Source organism: Schistocerca gregaria, chromosome X (assembly GCF_023897955.1).
Source record: "Schistocerca gregaria isolate iqSchGreg1 chromosome X, iqSchGreg1.2, whole genome shotgun sequence".
Classification (NCBI taxonomy): Eukaryota; Metazoa; Arthropoda; class Insecta; order Orthoptera; family Acrididae; genus Schistocerca; species Schistocerca gregaria.
Window position 1 is genome coordinate 77041833 of NC_064931.1, and position 21109 is coordinate 77062941.

The 21109-nt window shown below is 40.4% G+C and overlaps 1 protein-coding gene across 2 annotated transcripts in view; it reads left to right on the forward strand.

Annotated features, from left to right (window-relative positions):
- Positions 1-21109, forward strand: part of LOC126297550 (PH-interacting protein) — a 265574-nt gene that overhangs the window by 201612 nt on the left and 42853 nt on the right. For both annotated transcript variants that reach the window (XM_049988476.1, XM_049988477.1), the window contains 3 exons: positions 4706-4948; positions 5180-5401; positions 10787-10991. In XM_049988476.1, coding sequence (XP_049844433.1) covers positions 4706-4948; positions 5180-5401; positions 10787-10991 — 670 coding nt within the window. The remainder of the gene's footprint in view (positions 1-4705; positions 4949-5179; positions 5402-10786; positions 10992-21109) is intronic.

Consider the following 21109-nt stretch of genomic DNA (forward strand, 5'->3'; position numbering starts at 1 on the left):
TCGACACTCGTCTCACTGCCTCCTGCAGCGCTCGACAGTCGGCTCCTGTCTACAATCGACCTGGGCATTGGATACTAGTATCTATGTTCATGGGATCATGGATCCCTTACAGTTCCTCTCAGAACTGAAATGTACAACACTTTCTGCTGTTACCGTTGATGAACTGAAGCAGCAAATTGTACAGTCTTGCCAAGATTTACTAGATGGTCTCGGAATGTTTGGAAGAATGAGTAACTCATTGCAGAGATGAGTGCAGTACTGCATGAAAATAAGAGGACAACGCAAGGAGTGCCTCCTTTAATGTGTAAGAGTATAACGTGTTATGTGCTGAAGTAGTTTTCTATTTCTTGTTAAGATAAACCATGGGTGAAATCTGAGCAAAGTTCTCAGTTTCATTTTTGTGCTGATTGACAACTGAGAAGGTCGTGATCTTCTTTAAGTCTGGGTCAACTTTCTGTTACCAGTGTCTCTGTCTGTCTGTCTGTCTGTCTGTCTGTCTGTCAGTCAGTCAGTCAGTCAGTCAGTCAGTCAGTCAGTCTGTCTTACCAGTGTCTCTATCTGCCTGTGTTTTTGTTCCCAGTTTTATTGTTACTGCTATCGTTGTCATTGTTGTTGTATTTTCTCAACACAGACCTTGACGAATTCAGCATTGTACAGATGTTTCAGTTATTTCAAATTACTACTCAAAATATGTGGGTACAGAAAGGTTTATCTACACAGTTATCTTTAATTTTATTATTAACACTCCTTATTGTATGCAGGATACATGTATAACATTGTTTCCATTGTTATTTTTAAAAAATTTCTGGTTTCCCTTCAGGTATTGGTAGAAGACATTTGATGGGCATCACATTCAGCAGGAAGATGTACCAGTTTTGGTCCACCACAGTATGACCCATTATATTATGAGGAGATAAGCAGCCCTTGACTCAGATAGAGACTTTTCTTGTATTTTAGGTGACAGTAAGACATGTGGAAAGGGTTTCAAGTTTTGCATGTCATCTGGACTCTTACCGAAATTTTTGGGGGTGGGGAAAATAACTTATTTATTTATTTTTTCCAATTAGTAAAATCACATGTGCTGTCTGTTATCTCCAGAATTGCTGATGTCCTGTATCTGTGTTACAATAAGTGTGCCCCAACTTGGTATGTTTCTAGTTTTTGTCATTTCCTTCAACTTTTTTCTGTTGGTTTCTGGTGCCAAAGGATTGTTGTGGTTTAGTAAATATTAAATCTGATAGAGTTTATAGTTTAAATCCAAAGGAACAACCCATGAAAGAATATCGGAAACAGAATGCTAAGAAGCCTTTTTTCCTTAACTGATGGATGTGATTTGATCAACAAAACGTCATGAGAGAATTAAATAGTTCTACCTTTAAATAGAGGATGAAGGACAACTATTTAAGCTACACAGTTAATATATAAATCACAATTAACCATTTATGTCCTAAAATATCTGTGTGTCATTTGATGGGGCTAAGTTTGGAACTACTGACCTGCAGAACTTCTTTCACAATTCAGTTTGTAGGGGCAAAAATGTCTTTTGTTTGTGTTCTTTTTTGGTTAATTTTAAATATTGAATTAATGACACAAGCAAAACTAAATATTTCAGTATTCTTCTTTTCCATTAGATTCAATGCCAGTTCCAGTATACTTAACTCATCTCTTTCCACCCTTCCCTTTTCCCACCTCTACTATTTTCTAAATGACAAACCTGTTGCTGAGATGTAGGGTAATTGTTATGAAATGTACATGTGCACTGTAAGTGCAATAAAGCCAACTACTTTGTATGGAGTAAGATGATTTGTTGCTTTCACTCCATTAACAGTATACTTTGGCTTGGAAGTTTCATAGCTGTTTAGAATAGTGCTACATATTTTCTACATTGAAATTGACAACAGAATGAAAGCATTTGTTAGTAAAGAATATCACCACTGTTTAAGGTTCCATATTTTTGTTCTTTGCATATTGATAAATCACCATTTTTATCTTGGGATCACTAAATACCTAGACTTTGTTAGACATGGAAATATTTCTGTTGTGGAAACTCAGTTGTTAATCACAGGCTGTTCATATAAATCATATGGTTGGTGTAATTAATGAAAACTATTGGAAGTATAAGGAGCTGTTAATTGAACATGAGGTAGGTGGAAAAAAGTAAGTAAACTGATTATTATTTCAAAAGTGGTAGGCATAACAGTTAATACATTAATCCCACTGTGAGACAAGTAGGTCATGCCTTCATGAAGAAATGTTGGCAGTTTCCTAGAGAACAATGATTGTATCGAGGCATGCACCTTTTCATCCTAAGCAAATCAACAGTGATGGACTTATTTCCACAGGGCTCCAAAAATATGGAAATCGCATAGGGAGAGATCAGTACTGTATGAAGGATGTGTAAGGGCTTCCTAGCAAAACTTCTGCAGCATGGTTAAACAGCTTTGGCAACATATGTGCTGGCATTATTCTGCAACAGAATGTTTCCATCCATCAGTATTACCAGGCATTTAAACTTGATGATTTGCTTCACTTGTAGCAAATCCATGTACCGCTGGGCATTAATTGTGGCACCATGTTCCAGAAAGTCGGTGACCAATGGATAGACAGATGGCATCATTTTGTTGCAGGATAATGCCTGACCACTTGGTGCCAAGGTCTTGTTGACTGGGCTGTAGTTGTGTCTTGAAAGCCCTCCCACATCCTCCATACAGTTCTGATCTCTCCCCATGTGATTTCCATATTTTTATAGCCCTGAGGAAAGACAGACAGGGCTGTTGGTTTGCTTCAACCAAAGAGGTGCACACCTGGGTAGAGTCATAGTCCCATAGATAACAGTCAACATTTTTTTTCTTTTCAGGCATTAACTATCTTACCTCACAGTGGGCTAAATGTATTAACAGCTATGACTATTACTTTTGAAATAATAAACAGTTTATGCATCTGTCTTGATTTCATTTGAATGCCCCTTATAAATCCTGTAATGTTGGTATTTATATTACCTCTAAGAGGCTGCATCTTGTATTGCCCATAAAGGGGACCTACGGTCCCAAGAGTTATACAGAATGTGTCCACTGGGGAGGGCTGAGGGAGAACAGGATAATCTGACTCAGAATATGTTAGAAGATAATGTAGACTGCAGCATATCACTTAGCTTTTCTGAGTTTTTCAACCTAATGAGAAACTATTCATAAAATCTTTCCATGTTGCATAATGTGTCAGTTACTCACAAAAACCCTAGACAGCAGATACAGAATATTGATTTGTTTCTACCATAGATTTCAAAATGGAATGGTGTGTTCGAAACGAAAATGGCAACATTTCAGATCAAGTTTTAAGTAATTCATTTCTCATGTACACTATTTGATCATAGTGTTGCAGCACTTGTTAATTGCCATGAACTCTTCACCTTTATGACAGCTTGAAATATGCCTGGGACACTTTCGATTAGATATCTGACTGTCAGTGGAGGAATAGCAGCACATTCTTTATAAAGAGCCAAAACCAAGAGTATGTAACGATGTGGGACACTGGTGTCTGGAGTGAAGTCAGCTTCCTAACTTATTCCAGAGGTATTCCATTGCGTTCGGGTAGGGTCTCTGGGCAGGCCAGTCCATTTCAGGAATGTTAGTGTCCACAAGCAATTGCCACATACACTGCTTTGTTTGGGTTGCATGTCACACTGATACAGTCATTGTCTCCAAAACGTTCTTCTACTGTAAGTACTGCACAGTGCCGTAAAATGTTTTCATATCGTTCTGCATTTAGTGTTTCCTTAAGTGCAGTACGGGTACCACATTCTAACCATGAAAAGCACCCCCATTCCATAACACCACTTCGTCGGTACTTAAGTATAAGATGACAGGTAACGCTCTTCATGCAGTCACCAAACCCAAACACATCAGATTGCCACAGGGTATAGCACAATTCATCACTTCAAATCATTCATTTACAGTCACCTACTGTCACATGGCATCACTCTTTATATCACCTCAGATGTAGTTCATGTAGCTGAATGGCCTCAGTGGTCAGTTGGATCCCATTTTGGTGATCTGTATTTCTAACATACCCCAGTTATCCAACTGGGGAAACAGGACCTACAATTTAATTTGGATCTGAAACATATTTCACTTCTGGTGACTCATCGTATGACTGAGACATGAAGGCTAGGTTAAAAGCAGACTGAAAAAGTCCACAGTCCAACTGGGATTCGATCATGCAATTCCTCAGTTTCCATGTAGCTGTTTTACTGATAGACCCCCAGGTGCAACTATTTCTTCTTTCTGCTCTCTGCTATGCTCAATAGATCCTGTCCGTCAGTTCAAGAGGTCTGCAAGGACTTGGTTTAGCTGTGGTTTTCCTCCACATTTTCGCCTCACAGTCCCATCACCAACAGTGACTTGGGCAGCTTTAGAAGGATTGAAATCTCCCTGATGGATTTACTGCTTAGGTGACATCCAGTAACCAGTCTCTGTTCTAACTCGGCAAGATCTCCTGACGAACACATACTGCTTCTCTGCTGACAACACAATACGTACCACTGGCATCTCATGACATTTAGTGGTCAAATCTTGGTTACTAAGGGGTATCCAGATACATTCTTTCACATAGTGTATTTTACAGAATTGTACTTCTGATCTGAGCAATAACAGATTTAAATCTTTTGCAATTGACTATTGTTAATATTCAATATATTTTTGATACTCAGAATCCAGAAAACAATGATGTTACTGCAAGCTTGTCATCAGCAACTGATCACAATAATGATGACTCGACTGCTCGTGAGGAAGATTTGGCTTCCATGAGTTCGAGTTCTGACACAGAAAGTTCTGAATACTCCGATTGGGTGGCAGATGCTGGTGTGAACCTGGAGCCACCTAAAAGAAGTCCTGTGAGAAGAAGAGCCCAAGCTGCTCAGACTAATCATAGGCCTATAAGACAGAGGAAGAAGGTAGGTATTAAAACATTGAATTTCATTTTGCACATGCAGGAGCAACATGCGTGTACCTGTGTTTTTATTTATTTATTTTAAAGGCAAGAGAATGTTGTGTGTAGGTGCATAAATACATGTGCTAACACAGTTCAATTTCTTTTCTGAACTAAAGCGAACATTAAATTTTGATTTTGATAAAATGTTGGTGTTACACATACCATCAGAAAGTATCTGTTTTTATTTGCACAGGTATTTCCAGCTGTCAACAATTTGTCAGAGGTTCCTGAAGCTTTCCGTCCAACTGAATGGCTTTCAGAAATTATACCAAGAAAAGCTCCTTATTATCCTCAGATGGGTGATGAAGTGGTTTATTTTCGCCAAGGCCATCAACTGTATCTAAATGCCGTGAGAAACAAGAAACTGTATGATTTGGGCAATAGGTGTGAGCCATGGGCTAAACAAACAATAAGAGTAAGGATTGAGAACACTACATTCAATTTACATCATAATTTTACTTTATGTTGTTAGCAGTAATGTTTTAAATCCACCATGGGTTCATTAGTGTAGCCATAAATTAGAATTATTTCATACTTTATTCTGATAGACTTTTACACCCAAATTTTGATTTATAATTATGCATACAGTAATACTAAATGAAATTCCGTTTCATCCTTAAGCTGATTATTATTTCAAGTACTATCTTTGCAATGTAAGAAGAATATGTGTCTATGATTTTTGGAATGGTTTCTTTGTAATGGCTTCACCGATAATATAAGTTGAAATTTCAGAATTTTCACAGATGTAGTTACAGATGTCTGTGAAAAAATTATGTGACAAAATATTCTCTCTCTCTCTCTCTCTCTCTCTCTCTCTCTCTCTCCTCTCTCTCTCCTCTCTCTCTCTCTCTCTCTCTGTGTGTGTGTGTGTGTGTGTGTGTGTGTTTTGAGAGACTGAGAGGGAGAGAGTTGAGTGTTGGGGGCTTTAGGAAGAGGGGAAAGGCAGGGATTCAGTGAAGATGACGTAGCTCTTTATGTCAGGGCAGACAGAAAATAAATTTCTATTTTAAAAACTAGTATTTTTGTGATAAGCCCATAGTAGTGCTGTAACCAATAATTTTTAAAATTGTGATTATTGGATACAGTTTTACTTTAAACTATTTTGAAATTCCCCACTTTGATCATGTTATTTCTACTTCTTTTACTGTCAAATTTAGTCTCCTAAAACCAAATTTCCTAAATTGGTGCCTCTGTAGGTAGTACTTCTTCTTACTGTGTCTTAATTGTACCCCTTTGACTGCCTTTTTGTCGAACAGACTCTTCTTCCAGATTTGAGTGAACTGTAGTAATTGGGTGTAGTACAATGCAACCAGTATACGGAATGCAACTTGATTCCATTGAAGCATTAACAACCTGAATCCTTAGGGAGATCACAAATTCTTGAGACATCCATGCTGTCCTCATCTGCTGAGCTCTGGCTGAGGTCATGTCTCCAATGTGAGTGTACAGTCTGAAGTGCTTTAGGCTCCAACACATTCTGCACCCACCTTCCCGTGTCAAACCATATGGCAACACCGTCAATGCCAGGACTGTTTCCATGTTGACCTCTAGTATCAGCTGTGGTGACAGTGCTTGCAGTGCTGATAATACTGGTATCAGCTGTTGATCAGAGTGGAGAAGGGGCAGCAGCATGTATGTGATGCCTGTTGTGGAAGGGCTTGGGGGCAATTGTGCGACATCAGTGGGTACCTGGCCATCCACGTGAAGGTGGAACTGGTCACAGTGCCTCAAGCAGACACCATCCTCTGTGCAGATGTCACAGAGATGCCTACGATGACAGCTGGAATCCATTTAGGGCAATGGCTGAAACTGTATGCTCAGCCAGCCACACCCAGCTGGAAGAGGCACAGCAGCTTCCCAGATTGACGTCCAGGTGGAGAATGCAGGAAGTGTAGCACTGTCTTCTGCTGGCATCTGTGGAGTAGCTTCACTGGGCTCGTACAAGGAGAGATACTGATCCAAGGCAACATTGGACGAAGAGTAGCCAACGTAGTTTTTCACCAGAGTTTCGAACGTTTGCACTAGGAGTTATGCATCACCATTAAATTGTTGATGGAACGGCAGGGTGAGGATGTGGCATATACCATGGGAATCGCAAAATGCCATGAACTCTTGGGATGAGAACTGTGGACCATCAGACATTGAAATTGTGTTCAAGCCTTTGAGTGAAAAAAATTTGGACAAGGCTGCTACAGTGGCAGTTGTGGACGTGGAAACCCAATGAGTGACATGTGGAAAATAAGAATATATGTCAGTGACCAACAGCCAATAATCGTTGGGAAAGGGACCAGCGAAATCCACATGTATATGGTCCCACGCATGCAGCGGAGTCGGCCAAGGAGATGACAACGACCAGGGATTTGCTGGGTGCACCGCATACTGTGAACGAGAGGCAACCAGGTAGGTAACATCACTGTCCAAGTTGGGCTAAAACATGTGTCGGCTGACCAACACTTCTGTGCGTGATATGCTCCAGTGATACGCATGTAATAAATGGAGAATCTCCGAATGAAGCACTGAGGGGATCACTAACCAAGAGGCCACATGACCCTTGTCTAAAAGCACAACACTATCCACAACAGAGAAGTGATGTCAAAAGATGGAATAATTATGGAGGGGGTCAGATGCACAAGAAGGTGGTGAATCCACTCAACCACGTAGTATGAATGTTATGACCTTCGGGCAAATGGGATCTGAAGCTACAGCCTTCGTGATTCATATGCTAGTTACAGGAAGACCATCAACCATCTGATGTGCAGCGACGTCAATGTGGAAACAAAGCAATTCCTTCTTATCAAATCCGGAGTACAGACCAGCCAGCAGACGGACAAAGCATTGGCATTTGTGTGTTGATTTGTAGGGTGGAAATGAATCTTGTAGTTGTAATGTGAAAGAAAAGAACCCAATGTTGAATGCAATGTGTTGGTTTATGTGGTAATGACTCAGAAGGACTGAATAAGGTAACCATTTATTTGTAATCGGTGACCAGTGGAATTTGGTGCCATAGAGAAAGATTTGGAATTTCTTCAGAGCATATACAATGGCCAAAGCTTCCATTTCTATCTGAGAGTCCCCCGTTTGAGTGGGAGTCAGCATTTTTGAGGCATAGGCAATAGGCCACTCAGAGCCGTCAGGATACCTATGAGCCAGCACTTCCCCCAACACGCACTGTGAAGCATCCATCACAAGGAGCCAAGGAGTAGGTGTTTGGTTCATCACTAAGAAAGGCACAGACTCAAAACATGGTCTTAAGGGTGGAAAATGCTGTTTCCCAAGCCAGCGATCAGCAAAACTGAGTCCCTTTGTGCAGCAATGCATGTAACGGTTGTGCAATTGTCACTGCCCCGAGCAAAAAGTTATGGTAGTAGCTGACTTTGCCTAGAAAAACCTGAAGTTTTTTGACTGATGTAGGGCATGGAAACAACACAATAACAGAAACATGATGGTGCAGGGGTTTGAGACCCTTGTGAGAAACTTCAAAACCAAGATAAGTGATAGAAGGTTGCAAAAAATTGACAGTTTCCTAAATTACACTTCAACCCGGTCAGTTGGAAGACAGAAAAGAAAGAAAGAAAGAAAGAAAAGAGTACAGAGATTTTGTAAATATTCCTCATTGGAGACACTGGAAACTACACTGTCATCCAAATAGTTTGCACAGCGCAGCACAGATGCTGTAAGTTGTTCGAGGGAGTGTTGGTGACTCCAGAAGGTAAGTGCAAGTATTGGTTCAGTCCAAAAGGGCCATTGACAACTAACATATGTTGTGACTCTGTATGTATAGGGAGTTGTAAATAGACACCCGACAGGTCAATTTTTGAGAAATACCTATCGCCCGGTAACTTTGCAAGGAGTTTGTCTGAGTGCAGTATCTGGTATATATCAACTACAGATTGTGCATTCACAGAAACTTTCAAATCACCACAGAAGTGTAACTGGTCTGACAGTTTCTTTACTATAACTAAGGGGGTAAACCATTTACTTGGTGCAATAGGCCAAACAAACCTGGATTCCATGAGGCAATCTAATCCATCTTTGACTTGTTCCCAAAGTGCCATTAGAACCAGATGGGCCCAGGTAAGTGAGGCTGAGCAGAAGATTTCAAGATAATGTGCACTTGAAAATTGTTGGCACACCCCAATCCAGGAGAGAACAAAGAGGAAAACTTGGAACATAATGCATCTGACTGTGCATATACAGCACTTGTTCAGACACTAAATTCACTTCATCTCAAATGGTAAAACCAAACAGTTTAAAGGCATCTAATCCAAAAAGATTCTCTGTATGTGTGTTATCTACAACAACAAATGTAAGTGACCAGCCTACTGACTTATAGGTCACTGGGGCAGAGAATTGACCAAGAATAGAAATACTCTATTTATTGTAATTTATTAACTTCTGTGACATAGGAAGAAGTGGAGGGGAGCCCAGGACAATTGAAGTTTGTGAGTTTAACAAGATTTCCACAGCTCCTGTATCCACTTGCATGTGGAGAACTTTATGAAAAACGATAACATCTTTGAGAAGCTTGTTTGGCACAACAGAAATAGCTGATACAATGCTTACATCCATAATGCGTCAGGATCATTATGCTGAATTGTTGCATTACAGACAGAAGGAATGAGACCTCTTTTGACACAATTATGACAGGTAGCCCAGTATTTTGGGCAGTCTGGGAGCTTACGGTTAACGAAACAATAAGGGCAGGACGGGAGCATGGAATGTGTACGTGCTGTTTATTGGCCCGTTTATATTGTTAGTCTGGTTGCTGCTGGGAGTGCGGCCAGCCACCTCGACACTGTGATCATGTGTAGACTGTCGCGACAATGTCTTCCCCCTATAAACTACCTGAAGCTTGGTGTGAAGGAGAGTGTTGGAATTGCTGATATCTCACACAATGACTCAAATTTGGTTGCCCGTAGCTTGCGACACCTCGAATGACTCTGCAATAGCTAAAACCTCAGAGAGGTATGGATTTTTACACTGTAGGGCACGCTCTCACACATTGTAATCTGAAGCTAAATGAATGATAGCATCTGTTACCATCCGATCAGCATGTGGCTCTTTATGCACATTGGACACAAAATGATGATGATTACAACTTAACCCATGTAGTTCAGCAACCCATGCTCGATAGGACGGATATGGTTGCTTCCTACTCAACCCGGAATGCAATAACATGAGTTCGCTTACAGTAGTATTTTGAAAGTAGTTCACACATTTGACCGACCAGTTGACTGAGCACAACTTTATTCCAGGGAAGCAGTAACAACTTGAACAAAATATTTAAGTAACATTCAGCAGGAACCAGTCACATATGCATAAAGCTGTAGCAGTACATATAGAAAACTAAGACAGAAAGTAGTTCGACTAGCATTAAATAGGCTGGGAACCATGGCAAAACCTTCTGGAAGTACACACACACATCTCTGCATGAACCATTACTGTTCACAATATCTTTGTAGCTATTCTGACCTCCCAAATTTTGTTTATGATGGAGATTTTGACTGGGGTAGTGGCCTAATTTTCAGTGTGGAATTGGAAATGTGACCACTGTCAAAGATAAATATTTGACATTAATTGTTTTACTCTGTGCCATTTTGGTGGTGTGTAAAGTTGGTTGCAGGTAGCAGTAATCAGGATTAGGATAAAAGATTCAGGACTCTTTAGCCCAGCTTAATCCTAGCCTTGCAACTTGGATTAGCTACTGTTAGTGAGAGAAAGTGGAGAATTTCATTCAACACATTCTACCACCTTGTGAGATAAATGATAACTAAGGATTTTGTGTTTCTATCCCTATCAGGCACACGAGCTAGTGAAAGTAATCGGTATTAAATATGAAATCCGACCACCTCGGCTGTGCTGTTTAAAACTTGGCCTGATGAATCCTGATGGGCGCCTAACTGGAGAAAACTTCACTATAAAATATCACGATATGCCAGATGTTCTAGATTTTTTAGTTCTCAAGCAGACATATGATACGGCAGTTGCACGTAATTGGAGAGTTGGTAAGTACATTTTATGATGTGCATTTAATTATGACTGCTGATCATAGACTTTTGCTTCTATTCGTTTTATTTATTTGAATGTAGATGTTTTTATGCTGAATATATTTAATATATGTACTAATAGCAAATGAAAATCTCTAAAGATGTGACATAGGAAAACCATATTTGTCTGGGCTCCTAAAAGAGAGCAGCAAAGATGATGATTTAAATTATTCAAATTGAAGGAAGGGCAGCAGTCAGTTGCAAAATCTGTGGCTTATTACATACCTAGATTTTGACAGGTACCTTGTTAGCATTGGTGCATTACCAAAGAGTCACATAGGTCCCAACTTGCCATATGTCATGATCTTTGGTAATGCACTAATGATAACTATGTTATAGTCAAAATTTAGATCTGTAATAAATTACAGATTTTGTGACTGACTTTTGTCCTCCCATCAATTTGAATATTCAGTGATTGCTGTGCACACAGGCATCCAGTGGATTCCAACTTGCTTAAATTATTGTTCTGTGGCTATAGTAGAAACCACTTATAAGTGTGGAAAATTATACATTATGCAATAGTTATATGTGGGTTGTTAAACAAGTAGTCTTTTTTTGAACATTTTAATGAGATAGTAAACATTGTAGAAATTTGCGCAATTAACTGAATTTCAGTAAAACCATATTGTGGACTTGTGGTAGGATAGATAGTTCTTTCGAAGAAATGCCTAACACATTTAACATAAGACAACAGCCTTTTATTGTCATCAATGGTGATTATCAAAAGACAGCACAGTCGATTGCTGTCTTGAAGGCAACATGAATCATCAGCAAATGCATTCATGCCTTGATCACTATATCAGAGAAGTGATTTCTGATCTCACATGGACCACAGCAGTAATTGGGTTCAGTGTAGCACCTTGCATGTCTGCTAGATCAGCAGTGGCTATTTGTTGAACTATGAACAAGAGTGCTGCTCACCAGATTTCCTCTCACACTTCATCACATTCCCTAATAATGCATCAAAAGACAGAACTTGGTAGATTCATGGCTCATAGTTGTGTTTAGTGATGAGAGCAGATTCTTCTGTGCCATAAATGATGATCATTTGAAAGTGTAGCATCAACCAGGAGCCTAGCAACTACCAACATGTGTCAGGAAGTGAGATAATGTATCAAATCTGGAAGCACGATATGAGGAGCCAAAACCCTGAATGAACGTAAATTCCTGGTGTTTTCCAAGGAAATGTATGATACAGAGTGATTATAACTAAAATGCAGTTACTCAAAGAGGTCCAATGTGGCTGTAATTGTAGTATGGCAGCAAATCTTGTTAGATATTCTAATGTGTTGATTCAAAACTGATTTACGCTGGGAAAAAATTAGTTCAAATTTTGGCAACCAGATGCAAATTTGGTGCTGTGAATGCAAGAAGAGGACATTTCTAAATGTTTCCATATGTAATGGACTTAGAAATGGGTTGTGAGCAGAAAAGGTCAAACAAGTGATAAATGCATATTGTTGATTTTATTATTATTCACTGCTTATACAGTTTGATGTGAGCACCAGAGAAATCGACAAGATGCTACATTCATAAAATGACATAATCAATAGTTGCTCACAGCAATTCTAGTGGAATCTGAGCAATGTGTTCCTTTATAATGGTCTTCAGATCAGGCAGAGACTGAAGGTGTCCTTGATAAACATGCCCTTTTAGTTATCCTCAGAGTCAAAAGTCACATGGATTCAGGTCAGGTGATCTTGCAGGCCACACATCTGGATGTAACATGTTTGTGGAAGGTTGCATTAAGCAGATCTTTCACTCGTTGAGTGACATGAGGTGTTGCCCCATCTTGATGGAAACAGTGGTATCCACACAATTGCACCATTCCAAAGGAGGTCTCACATGCTGTACAAGGAGGTCTCGATAACATTCAGATGTTACTGTATACTTGAGAGTTCCTCTGAGCATATTCTCTTCAAAGAAGAGAACCACACAGTGGGACGGCGGTGGGGTAAGTGGACTGCTGTAGCCTGTCGTGGGGTTGTCAACCACTGAGGGCTACGGCGGGGACGAAGCCTCTCCATCATTTTTAGGTTCCCAGTTCCATACAATACAATACAAGTATAAAGTTGATTAAGATGAGCAGGAAGGACATCATAATTTTGGAATCAGCTGAATGCTGATTGAGGAAATGTTCAGAGACAGATGCATCATGCATATGGTGGATGTTAGTATTGAGGGAGGTAGCATCAGTGGTGATAAGCAAGGTGTGCGGTGGAAGTGGGAATGGGTACAGACTTCAAATGATGTAGGAAATGGTATGTGTCTTTAATATAGGAGGAAAGTGTTTGTGCTATAGGTTGCAGATGTTGATCAACTAGGCAGATATACATTTGGTGGGTGCTCTGAAGCCAGCAACTATGGGATGACAAGGGTGATTGGATTTCAGGACCTTGAGAAGAAGGTAGAGAGTGGGGATGTGTGGCTTGGGTGGGGTAAGAATTTCTGTGGATTGAAGTGTTAGCCTTTGTGACGGGGCTTGAGGTTTTAAGGAGGGACTGTAGGTCAGTTTGTATGACAGGGATGGGATCTTAATGGCAGATGCTGTACGAGAGACAGTTAGCGTAGACCCTTGCTTACATACTCCTGTCGGTCAATTAGAAGTTCCCTTGTCTATGGGGAGGATAATGATGGAGTCATTAGTTCATTAGTTTTTTGGGGAGGAAGAGCCTTTAGTTCTGCAGAGGGCAGGTTAGGATCATGTTGTGGAGACCCGAGGAAGGGTTGTGAATCAGTGCTGGATGTTGGAAAGCTTGTAAGGGATGATTTTGAGAAAGTGGTTGTGGATCAAGTTGGGATCATGGTCGGAACTGTTCAGGGCAGGGTACAGTGTCGGGTATGCTGTTGAAAAGGATTTGGGATTGGGTTGCAAAGTAGTATTTCCAGCTGACTTTTTGTATGAAGGAAAGTAGATCCTTCATCAAAGCAGACTCTTGGATAATACAAATAATTCAAGAGGGGAGTTTGCCTTAGATGAGAGTTTGAGGACACTGTACTGTTGTGACTGGTTCTTGTAAGCATAAGTTATCACAGTTCTGGGAGGTGAGGTAGTGGTGAAGGCTAGTTGATGTTAAGAAGCTTTGCCAAGCTTAGTTTGTTGGAAAGGAGTGGTGGTTGATGGTGTGGTTGTTGAGGGAGCTAGAGAGAGACAGGAAGGGAAATGCCATTGTTGAAGTAGTTTAGGAGTAGATGATATAGTTTTTTGAGGTAAAGTCTGGTCTCTTGTCGCAGTTTGAAATAGCTTGGTGGATGATACCGTCCAAGGAAACATGAGGAGAAAATAACTGCAGGATTTTGTTCAAGGAAAAAAGTCTGGTGGAATGTAAATTGGCAGATGAGGCCTATAGCTCACTGATTAACCTGGTAAGTGCAAGACACTTTTGCATTTGTAACTGTAAAATGGGATGGTGAAGAGCAGAAACAGGGACTTTCAGTGTTACGCCTTTGGGGGGTAACTCTCAGGGACAAACATGTTTCAATAAACAGAATATGGAACCCTAGTTTTGATAGAGCAAAAGCTCATTCTCGAAAGGGTTGAGTATAGTACGTCATAGGATTTATTGTACAATTGAGTAGGGTTTCGAGAGTTAGGTGGGTATGGCAGAAAAGAAGCAGAGGAGGGTAGGAGGCAGAAAAAAAAGGAGAAAAACAAGGAAACAGATCAGAAAAACTCATACGAAAATCATGAGAACAGACAATGGTTAACACAAGATAATGAGTGGATGAGAACTTCTTGCCATAAAAGTGGATTATATGTCATGAAAAGATTACCAATCCCAATTTTTTTCCTTTTCTAAAGTCATGAAAAGAGACAAAATTTTAAAAACTGGGAAACAGAACAAGGGAGTTATTGGACGAAAGATAACTACTGTGTTTGGCAAATAAAGTAATAGTAGAGATGGCAGTAAAAGTCAGTCAGTGCAGTTTGGCAAAAAGGAACACACAAAAACATGAAAGAATCGTATAGAAGCACAGGAAGTGGAGGGTGAGAAAGAAAGTTTGCTGTCAATGTGCAAATAAAGTGGTGAAAGACAATCTGGAGAACGTCCTGCATGTAGTGAACTGTAAACAAAGTGTTACATGTAAAGTTGTAAATAACAATGGACTTGTCTAAGTGTCTGGAAGTCAGTACTAGAAAAGATGTACAGGCATGGTGTTGGTTAACATAGATGGCACAGATAAATAAATGAGCAAACTATTACATAATGTGAAAAACAGATGACAGTTTGAAGAAGATAGATGACAACAAAGACTGATAACGGGAGACATCAGAAGTAATGATGGCCAACAAACTAATATTTCAATGAAAATAATCAATTTTTGAAAATATGGTGTAACTGGATAGATAAAAAAATGTATTCACCAAGCAGTGGCAGGAGAAACGCATAGAAAGGTATCAAAATTTGCAATCTCTTGGAGTCAGTTGCTCCTCCTCCTGGTAGCAGAGTTCAAGGTGAAGGAAGAACGCTGAAGAAAAGGACTGGTGGGTTTTAGGAGAATGAGAGAGTTCAGAAAAGTCACCCAGATTCCTGGGTCAGGGGAGACTTACCAGATGGGGTGAGAAGGAAATAATGATTGTTGGGGTCTGCACTAGACGAGATTTAAAAATCTGAAAGCTTAAAGATGGAAAATATGTTAATCATCCCTTACAAACCTGCAAAAAATTCCTAACATCCAATGTTTCTTTGCAGCCCTTCCTCATGTCCCAACAACATGACCCTAACCTGTCCTCTTCAGATCTCCAGGCTCCATCATTATCTTCCCAGTAGACAAGGCATCTATCACTGTGATACTTGACTGATGGGAGTATGTAAGTGAGGGTCTATGCCAGCTGTCTGCCATCTCTACATACAGCATCTGCCATCAAGATCCCATCCCTATGATACAAACTGGCATACAGTCCCTCCTTAAAACCTCAGGCTATCCCTCCTTAAAACCTCAGGACACTCACAAGGACAAACACGTCAGTCCATAGAACTTCTTACCCCACCCAAACCACACATCCCCACCATCCACTTTCTTCCTATGACCCACATCACAGTAGCTCTCCACATCACAGTAGCTCTTGCTGTCCATAGTTGGTGGCTTCAATGCACCCACCAAATGTATATGAACCTTAGTTGATCGACACCTGCTACTATACCAACATCGACCATACGCTGCACGGACAGTCTGACTCTAAACATTTTCTCAGTCAGCATTCACCTGATTCCAAACCTTTGATGTTGTTCCTGCTCATCTTGATCATATTTACCAGGTGTACCGGTATGAAATGAGTGTTAAGATACAAAGTGTCTATAGGGAACATTTGTTGTGAATGAATTTTGTACCAGAAAGTGATGATTTGCAGAAAGCATTAATTTTTGTTTTCATTTGAATAAAAGTGCTGCAGAGTAACATCAAATGCTTGTCAAGGCATATGGTGATCATGCTCTATCGGAAGCAACATGCAAAAGATGGTTTCAATGTATGCAATAATGATTTTGATGTAAGAAATGAAGAACGTGGAAGACCACCAAAAAAGTTCGAAGACGCCGAATTGCAAACGATATTGGATGAAGATGATACTTTGAGTCAAAAGCAAATGGCAGCAATGCTAAACGTTGCACAACAAACAATTTCTGACCATTTGAAAGCTATGGGAAAGATCCAAAAGAGTGGAAAATGGGTGTCACATGAATTGAATGAAAGACAGATGGAAAACCGAAAAACCATTTGTCAAATTTTGCTTAAAAGACATGAAAGAAAATCAATTTTGCATCGAATTGTTACTGGCGATGAAAAAAGGATTTATTTTAAGAATTCTAAATGGGAAAAATCATGGGTTAATCTGGGACAATCATCAACATTGACTGCAAAACTAGATCGATTCGGCAAGAAGACAATGCTCTGTGTTTGGTGGGATCATGAGCTTCTAAAACCTGGTGAAACTGTGAATACTAATCGCTACAGACTACAAATGATCAATTTGAACTATGCATTGATGAAAAAAAGACCAAAATGGGTCAGAAGACATGGCAAAGTAATTTTCTTACACGACAAGGCACCTGTACACAAATCAAAACTGGTTCAGGATACAATCAAAACACTTGGCTGGGAGCTGCTACCCCACCCGCTGTATTCACCAGACTTGGCCCCTTCCAACTACCATGTGTTTTCATCAGTGGGACACGCATTGGCTGAGGAAGACTTTGATTCCTACGAAGAAGTTGAAAATTGGGTGTCTGATTGGTTTGCTTCAAAAGACAAACATTTCTATTGGGATGGTGTCCACAAATTGCCAGAAAGGTGGTCAAAATGTATAGAAAGCAATGCTCAGTACTTTGAATAATTTTTTTATATTTTTCAATTCAAAATTAGTGTTTCATTTTCACAATGATACGCTCATTTCATACCGGTACACCTGGTATACTTGCTAGGAACTACTTTACCTTTGAGGATCAGACATACAAACAGATCAGGGGCACTACCATGGGAATCATGATACCTCCTTCCTATCCCAACCTTTCCAGGGGTTACTCGGAGGAGGCTTTCCTGGGACTCATAAGCCTTCAGCCCCTGGTTTGGTTTAGCTACATTGATGACATCTTTGCCATATGAATTCATTGTAAGGCACACCTTTTAAATTTTTTGAAATCTTTAAATACATTCTCCCAATTAAAATTCACATGATCCTATTCTGAGTCCCCTGCTACTTTCTTGATTTTGACCTCATCCCACCAAGGGTCAGCTACACATTTCTGTTCACATTAACCCTACTAACAATATAGAGTACTTACGTTTTGAATGTTGCTGTCCATTCCATGTCAAATGTTCCCTCCCATAGAGCATTGGTATTTGAGGTAGATGGATTTGTTCTGAAGCAGACTCTTTACAGCAGTACACCACCATTGTCACCTCAGCCTTCGCTGGACATAATTACCTCACCTGCCTAGTTCAAAAGCAGATTTCGCAGGCCGTCACACCCAATTCTGGTACTGCTGATCTCTCCAAAAAACAGCTTTGGAGTACACCTCTTGTCACTCAATATTGCCCTGGTCTTGTATGTGTTAATTAGCTATTTCTATGAGGCCATAACTTCCTAAAATCATACCCTGAAATTAGGTTCATTCTGTCCAAAACTTTGCTCACCACACCTAGAGTAGCTTTCCAACCCCCCCCCCCCCCCCCTTTTTCACAATCTCCACAATGTCCTTGTTAGACCCTGTGCTGCTTCTACACCCATTTCCCTACCCCATGGCTCCTACCTCTATGACTGGCCCTGCTATAAGACTTGCCCTGTGCACCCTTGTACCATCACCTATACCAGTCCCATAAATGGCAAAATGTAAACTATCAAAGGGAGACCCAGCTGTAAAATGACAAATGTTGTGTACTAGCTGTTATGTAAACACTGTTTGGCCTTTTACATTGGCATGATCTACGACATGACAAGTCATGATCTTGGTGCCTGTTTCACCATAAATGATATCTGGAGTCTTCTGCCAGACACCAGTTTCTGAGAACTCCGCGGTTGGGAACTGGTGTTACAACATGTCATTGGTACTTACCACCCTCCTGACCTTGATTGTATTAATTCATCTACATCTACAAATATAATTTGCAAGCCAATGTACTATACATGGTGGAGGGCAACCTGTACGACTACTAGTCATATCCTTTCCTTTTCTTTACTTTCCTTTCCTGTTCCACTCACAAATAGAGTGAGGGAAAAATGACTTTCTGTATGCCTCCACATGAGCCATGATTTCTCTTGCCTTATTTTCATAATTCTTACACAAAATGTATGTTGGGGGCAGTAGAATCATTCTTTGGTCAGTTTTAAATGCCATTTTTCTAAATTTTCTCAGTAGTATTCCTTGAAAAGAATGTCGCCTTCCCTCTGGGATTCCCATTTCAGTTCCTTAAGCATCTCCATAATACTTGTGTGTTGTTTGAACCTGCCAGTAGCAAATCTACAAGCCTGCCTGTAAATTGCCTCCATGTTTCCCTTTAATCGAACCTCGTGTGCATCCCAAATACTTGAGCAGTACTCAAGAATAGGTTGCACTAGAAACTAGGGGGGCCGAACTACACAATAACCCTGGGTTTTGTGTGGGGCGGCAGAGGGATTCAGTGGACTGTGGTAGTCATTGTGGGGTTGTGGACCACTGCGGCTGCAGCATGGATGTAGCCTCTCCATCGTTTCTAGGTCCCCTCGGTTCACATACAACATACAGCTGGGCCAGAATTAAAGGGATTTTTTTCCTTAGGTTAAGTGCTGTTGTTAAGAAATGTTTTATGAATGTAATCCGTTTTGCAGTTGATGTTAGCAATTCTGTATGAGCCTTACATTTTAGGTACTTACTACTCAGGTTTCACCTCCAAGTCTGTCATTTTTGCTGTTTTCCCAGCTCTCGTATGTTATGGTTTCAGGACACCACTGATTACTATGTCAGTAGTACTGATTACATCTGCCTTTCTGATGCTGCAAAACATAGATATATCCAGGAGCTTGGCCCCGACTCACAGACATTCAGACTCTTGCGAACACTGCATTCTCAAACTGAAACTGATCAGCTCCACCAGTGTTTTATTATCATGAGCTCTGAACAAACTGTATTTGTGTGTCTCAACAATTCATTATGTGCATTATAGAGAAGGTACCATGGCTTAACTTTCCAGATAAAGGAGATGGCAGAAATCTCTGTTAACTCTACACAACCTGATATGGGGTATCAAGCAGATGATTGACAATTTTAGTTCCTGAGACCTGACTGACTGAGTAAGGTGGGGCAGTGTATAAGACAATGAACTTGGGTCTTGCATTGTTGTTGTTGTGTTTTCTAGTTCCGTGTTTGGTTTGTGATGCAGCTCTCCACACTAGTGCATGCCTCTTCATGTCTGCATAATTGCTGCAGACTACATATATTTGGAACTGTTTATTGTAGTCAAGTCTTAATCTCCCTCTGCAATCCTTCTGCACTCCACCACTTTTCTGGGTCTGGAGTGAAGAAAATGTTGTAACTCATCCAAAATATGTTCTGTTTTCCGTTAGGTTCAGGAAAAGACTCTGTGCAGGTCACACCATTTCAGGAATGTTGTTCTCCACAAATCATTGCCTCACAGATGCTCCTTTCTGACAGGATGTGTGTGGTGGTGATACAATCCATCAACATTCTTCAAACTGTTCCTCTATTGTGCCCAGTACACTGTGCTGTAAAATGAGCTCGTATCCTTCTGCATTTAATGTTTCCTTAAGTGCAGTCAGGGGACCACATCCTAACCTTGATGAACACACAATACTGTAACACCACCACCTACTCCGTATGTCACAGTTGGCGCTACACATGATGGTAAGTAATATTCTCCATGCATTTGACAGACACAAACTCTTCCATCAGACTGCCACTGTATACATTGTGATTCATCACTCTAAATCACTAATTTCCAGTCATCCACTGTCAAATGGCGTTACATTTTACACCACCGCAAGTGTTACATAGCACTGACTAAAGAAATTTGTGGCTTATGAGAAGCTGTTGACCATTGTACCTCATTGTTTTTAACTCCATATGCACTGTCAATGTGTTAGACAGACTGCTGGTACCATTTTGTTACTCACTAGTGAGTTCTTCGATTGATTTCCTGTGATTATTTACAACCATCCTCAGCAATCCTTTATACAGTCTGTACATCATTCCATGACACCTGCCTGGTCTGAGTTTATCTATGGTTGTTCCATCAAGTTTCTCCTTCACAGTCATGCAACCAACAGTCAAACTGGGCAGCTCTAGAAGGGTTGGAATGTCCATGGTGGATTTGTTACTCAGGTGACATCCAATGACTAGTCCATTATTGCAGTTACAGAGTGCTTCTGACCGACCCATTCTGCTGTTAATGCTTCTCTACTGACAACACAGTTCTCCCCATCTCCTTTGATACTGGTCTCTCGTGACATCGAGTGGCCAATTCTGCATTGCATAGGAGTGTCCAGATACTTCTGATTAGATAGTGTACTTCTCTGGAGTGTGATTTACAAACAGTGTAACCTTAGCCCATAATTCCGCCAGGTCGATTATATTGGGACTAAA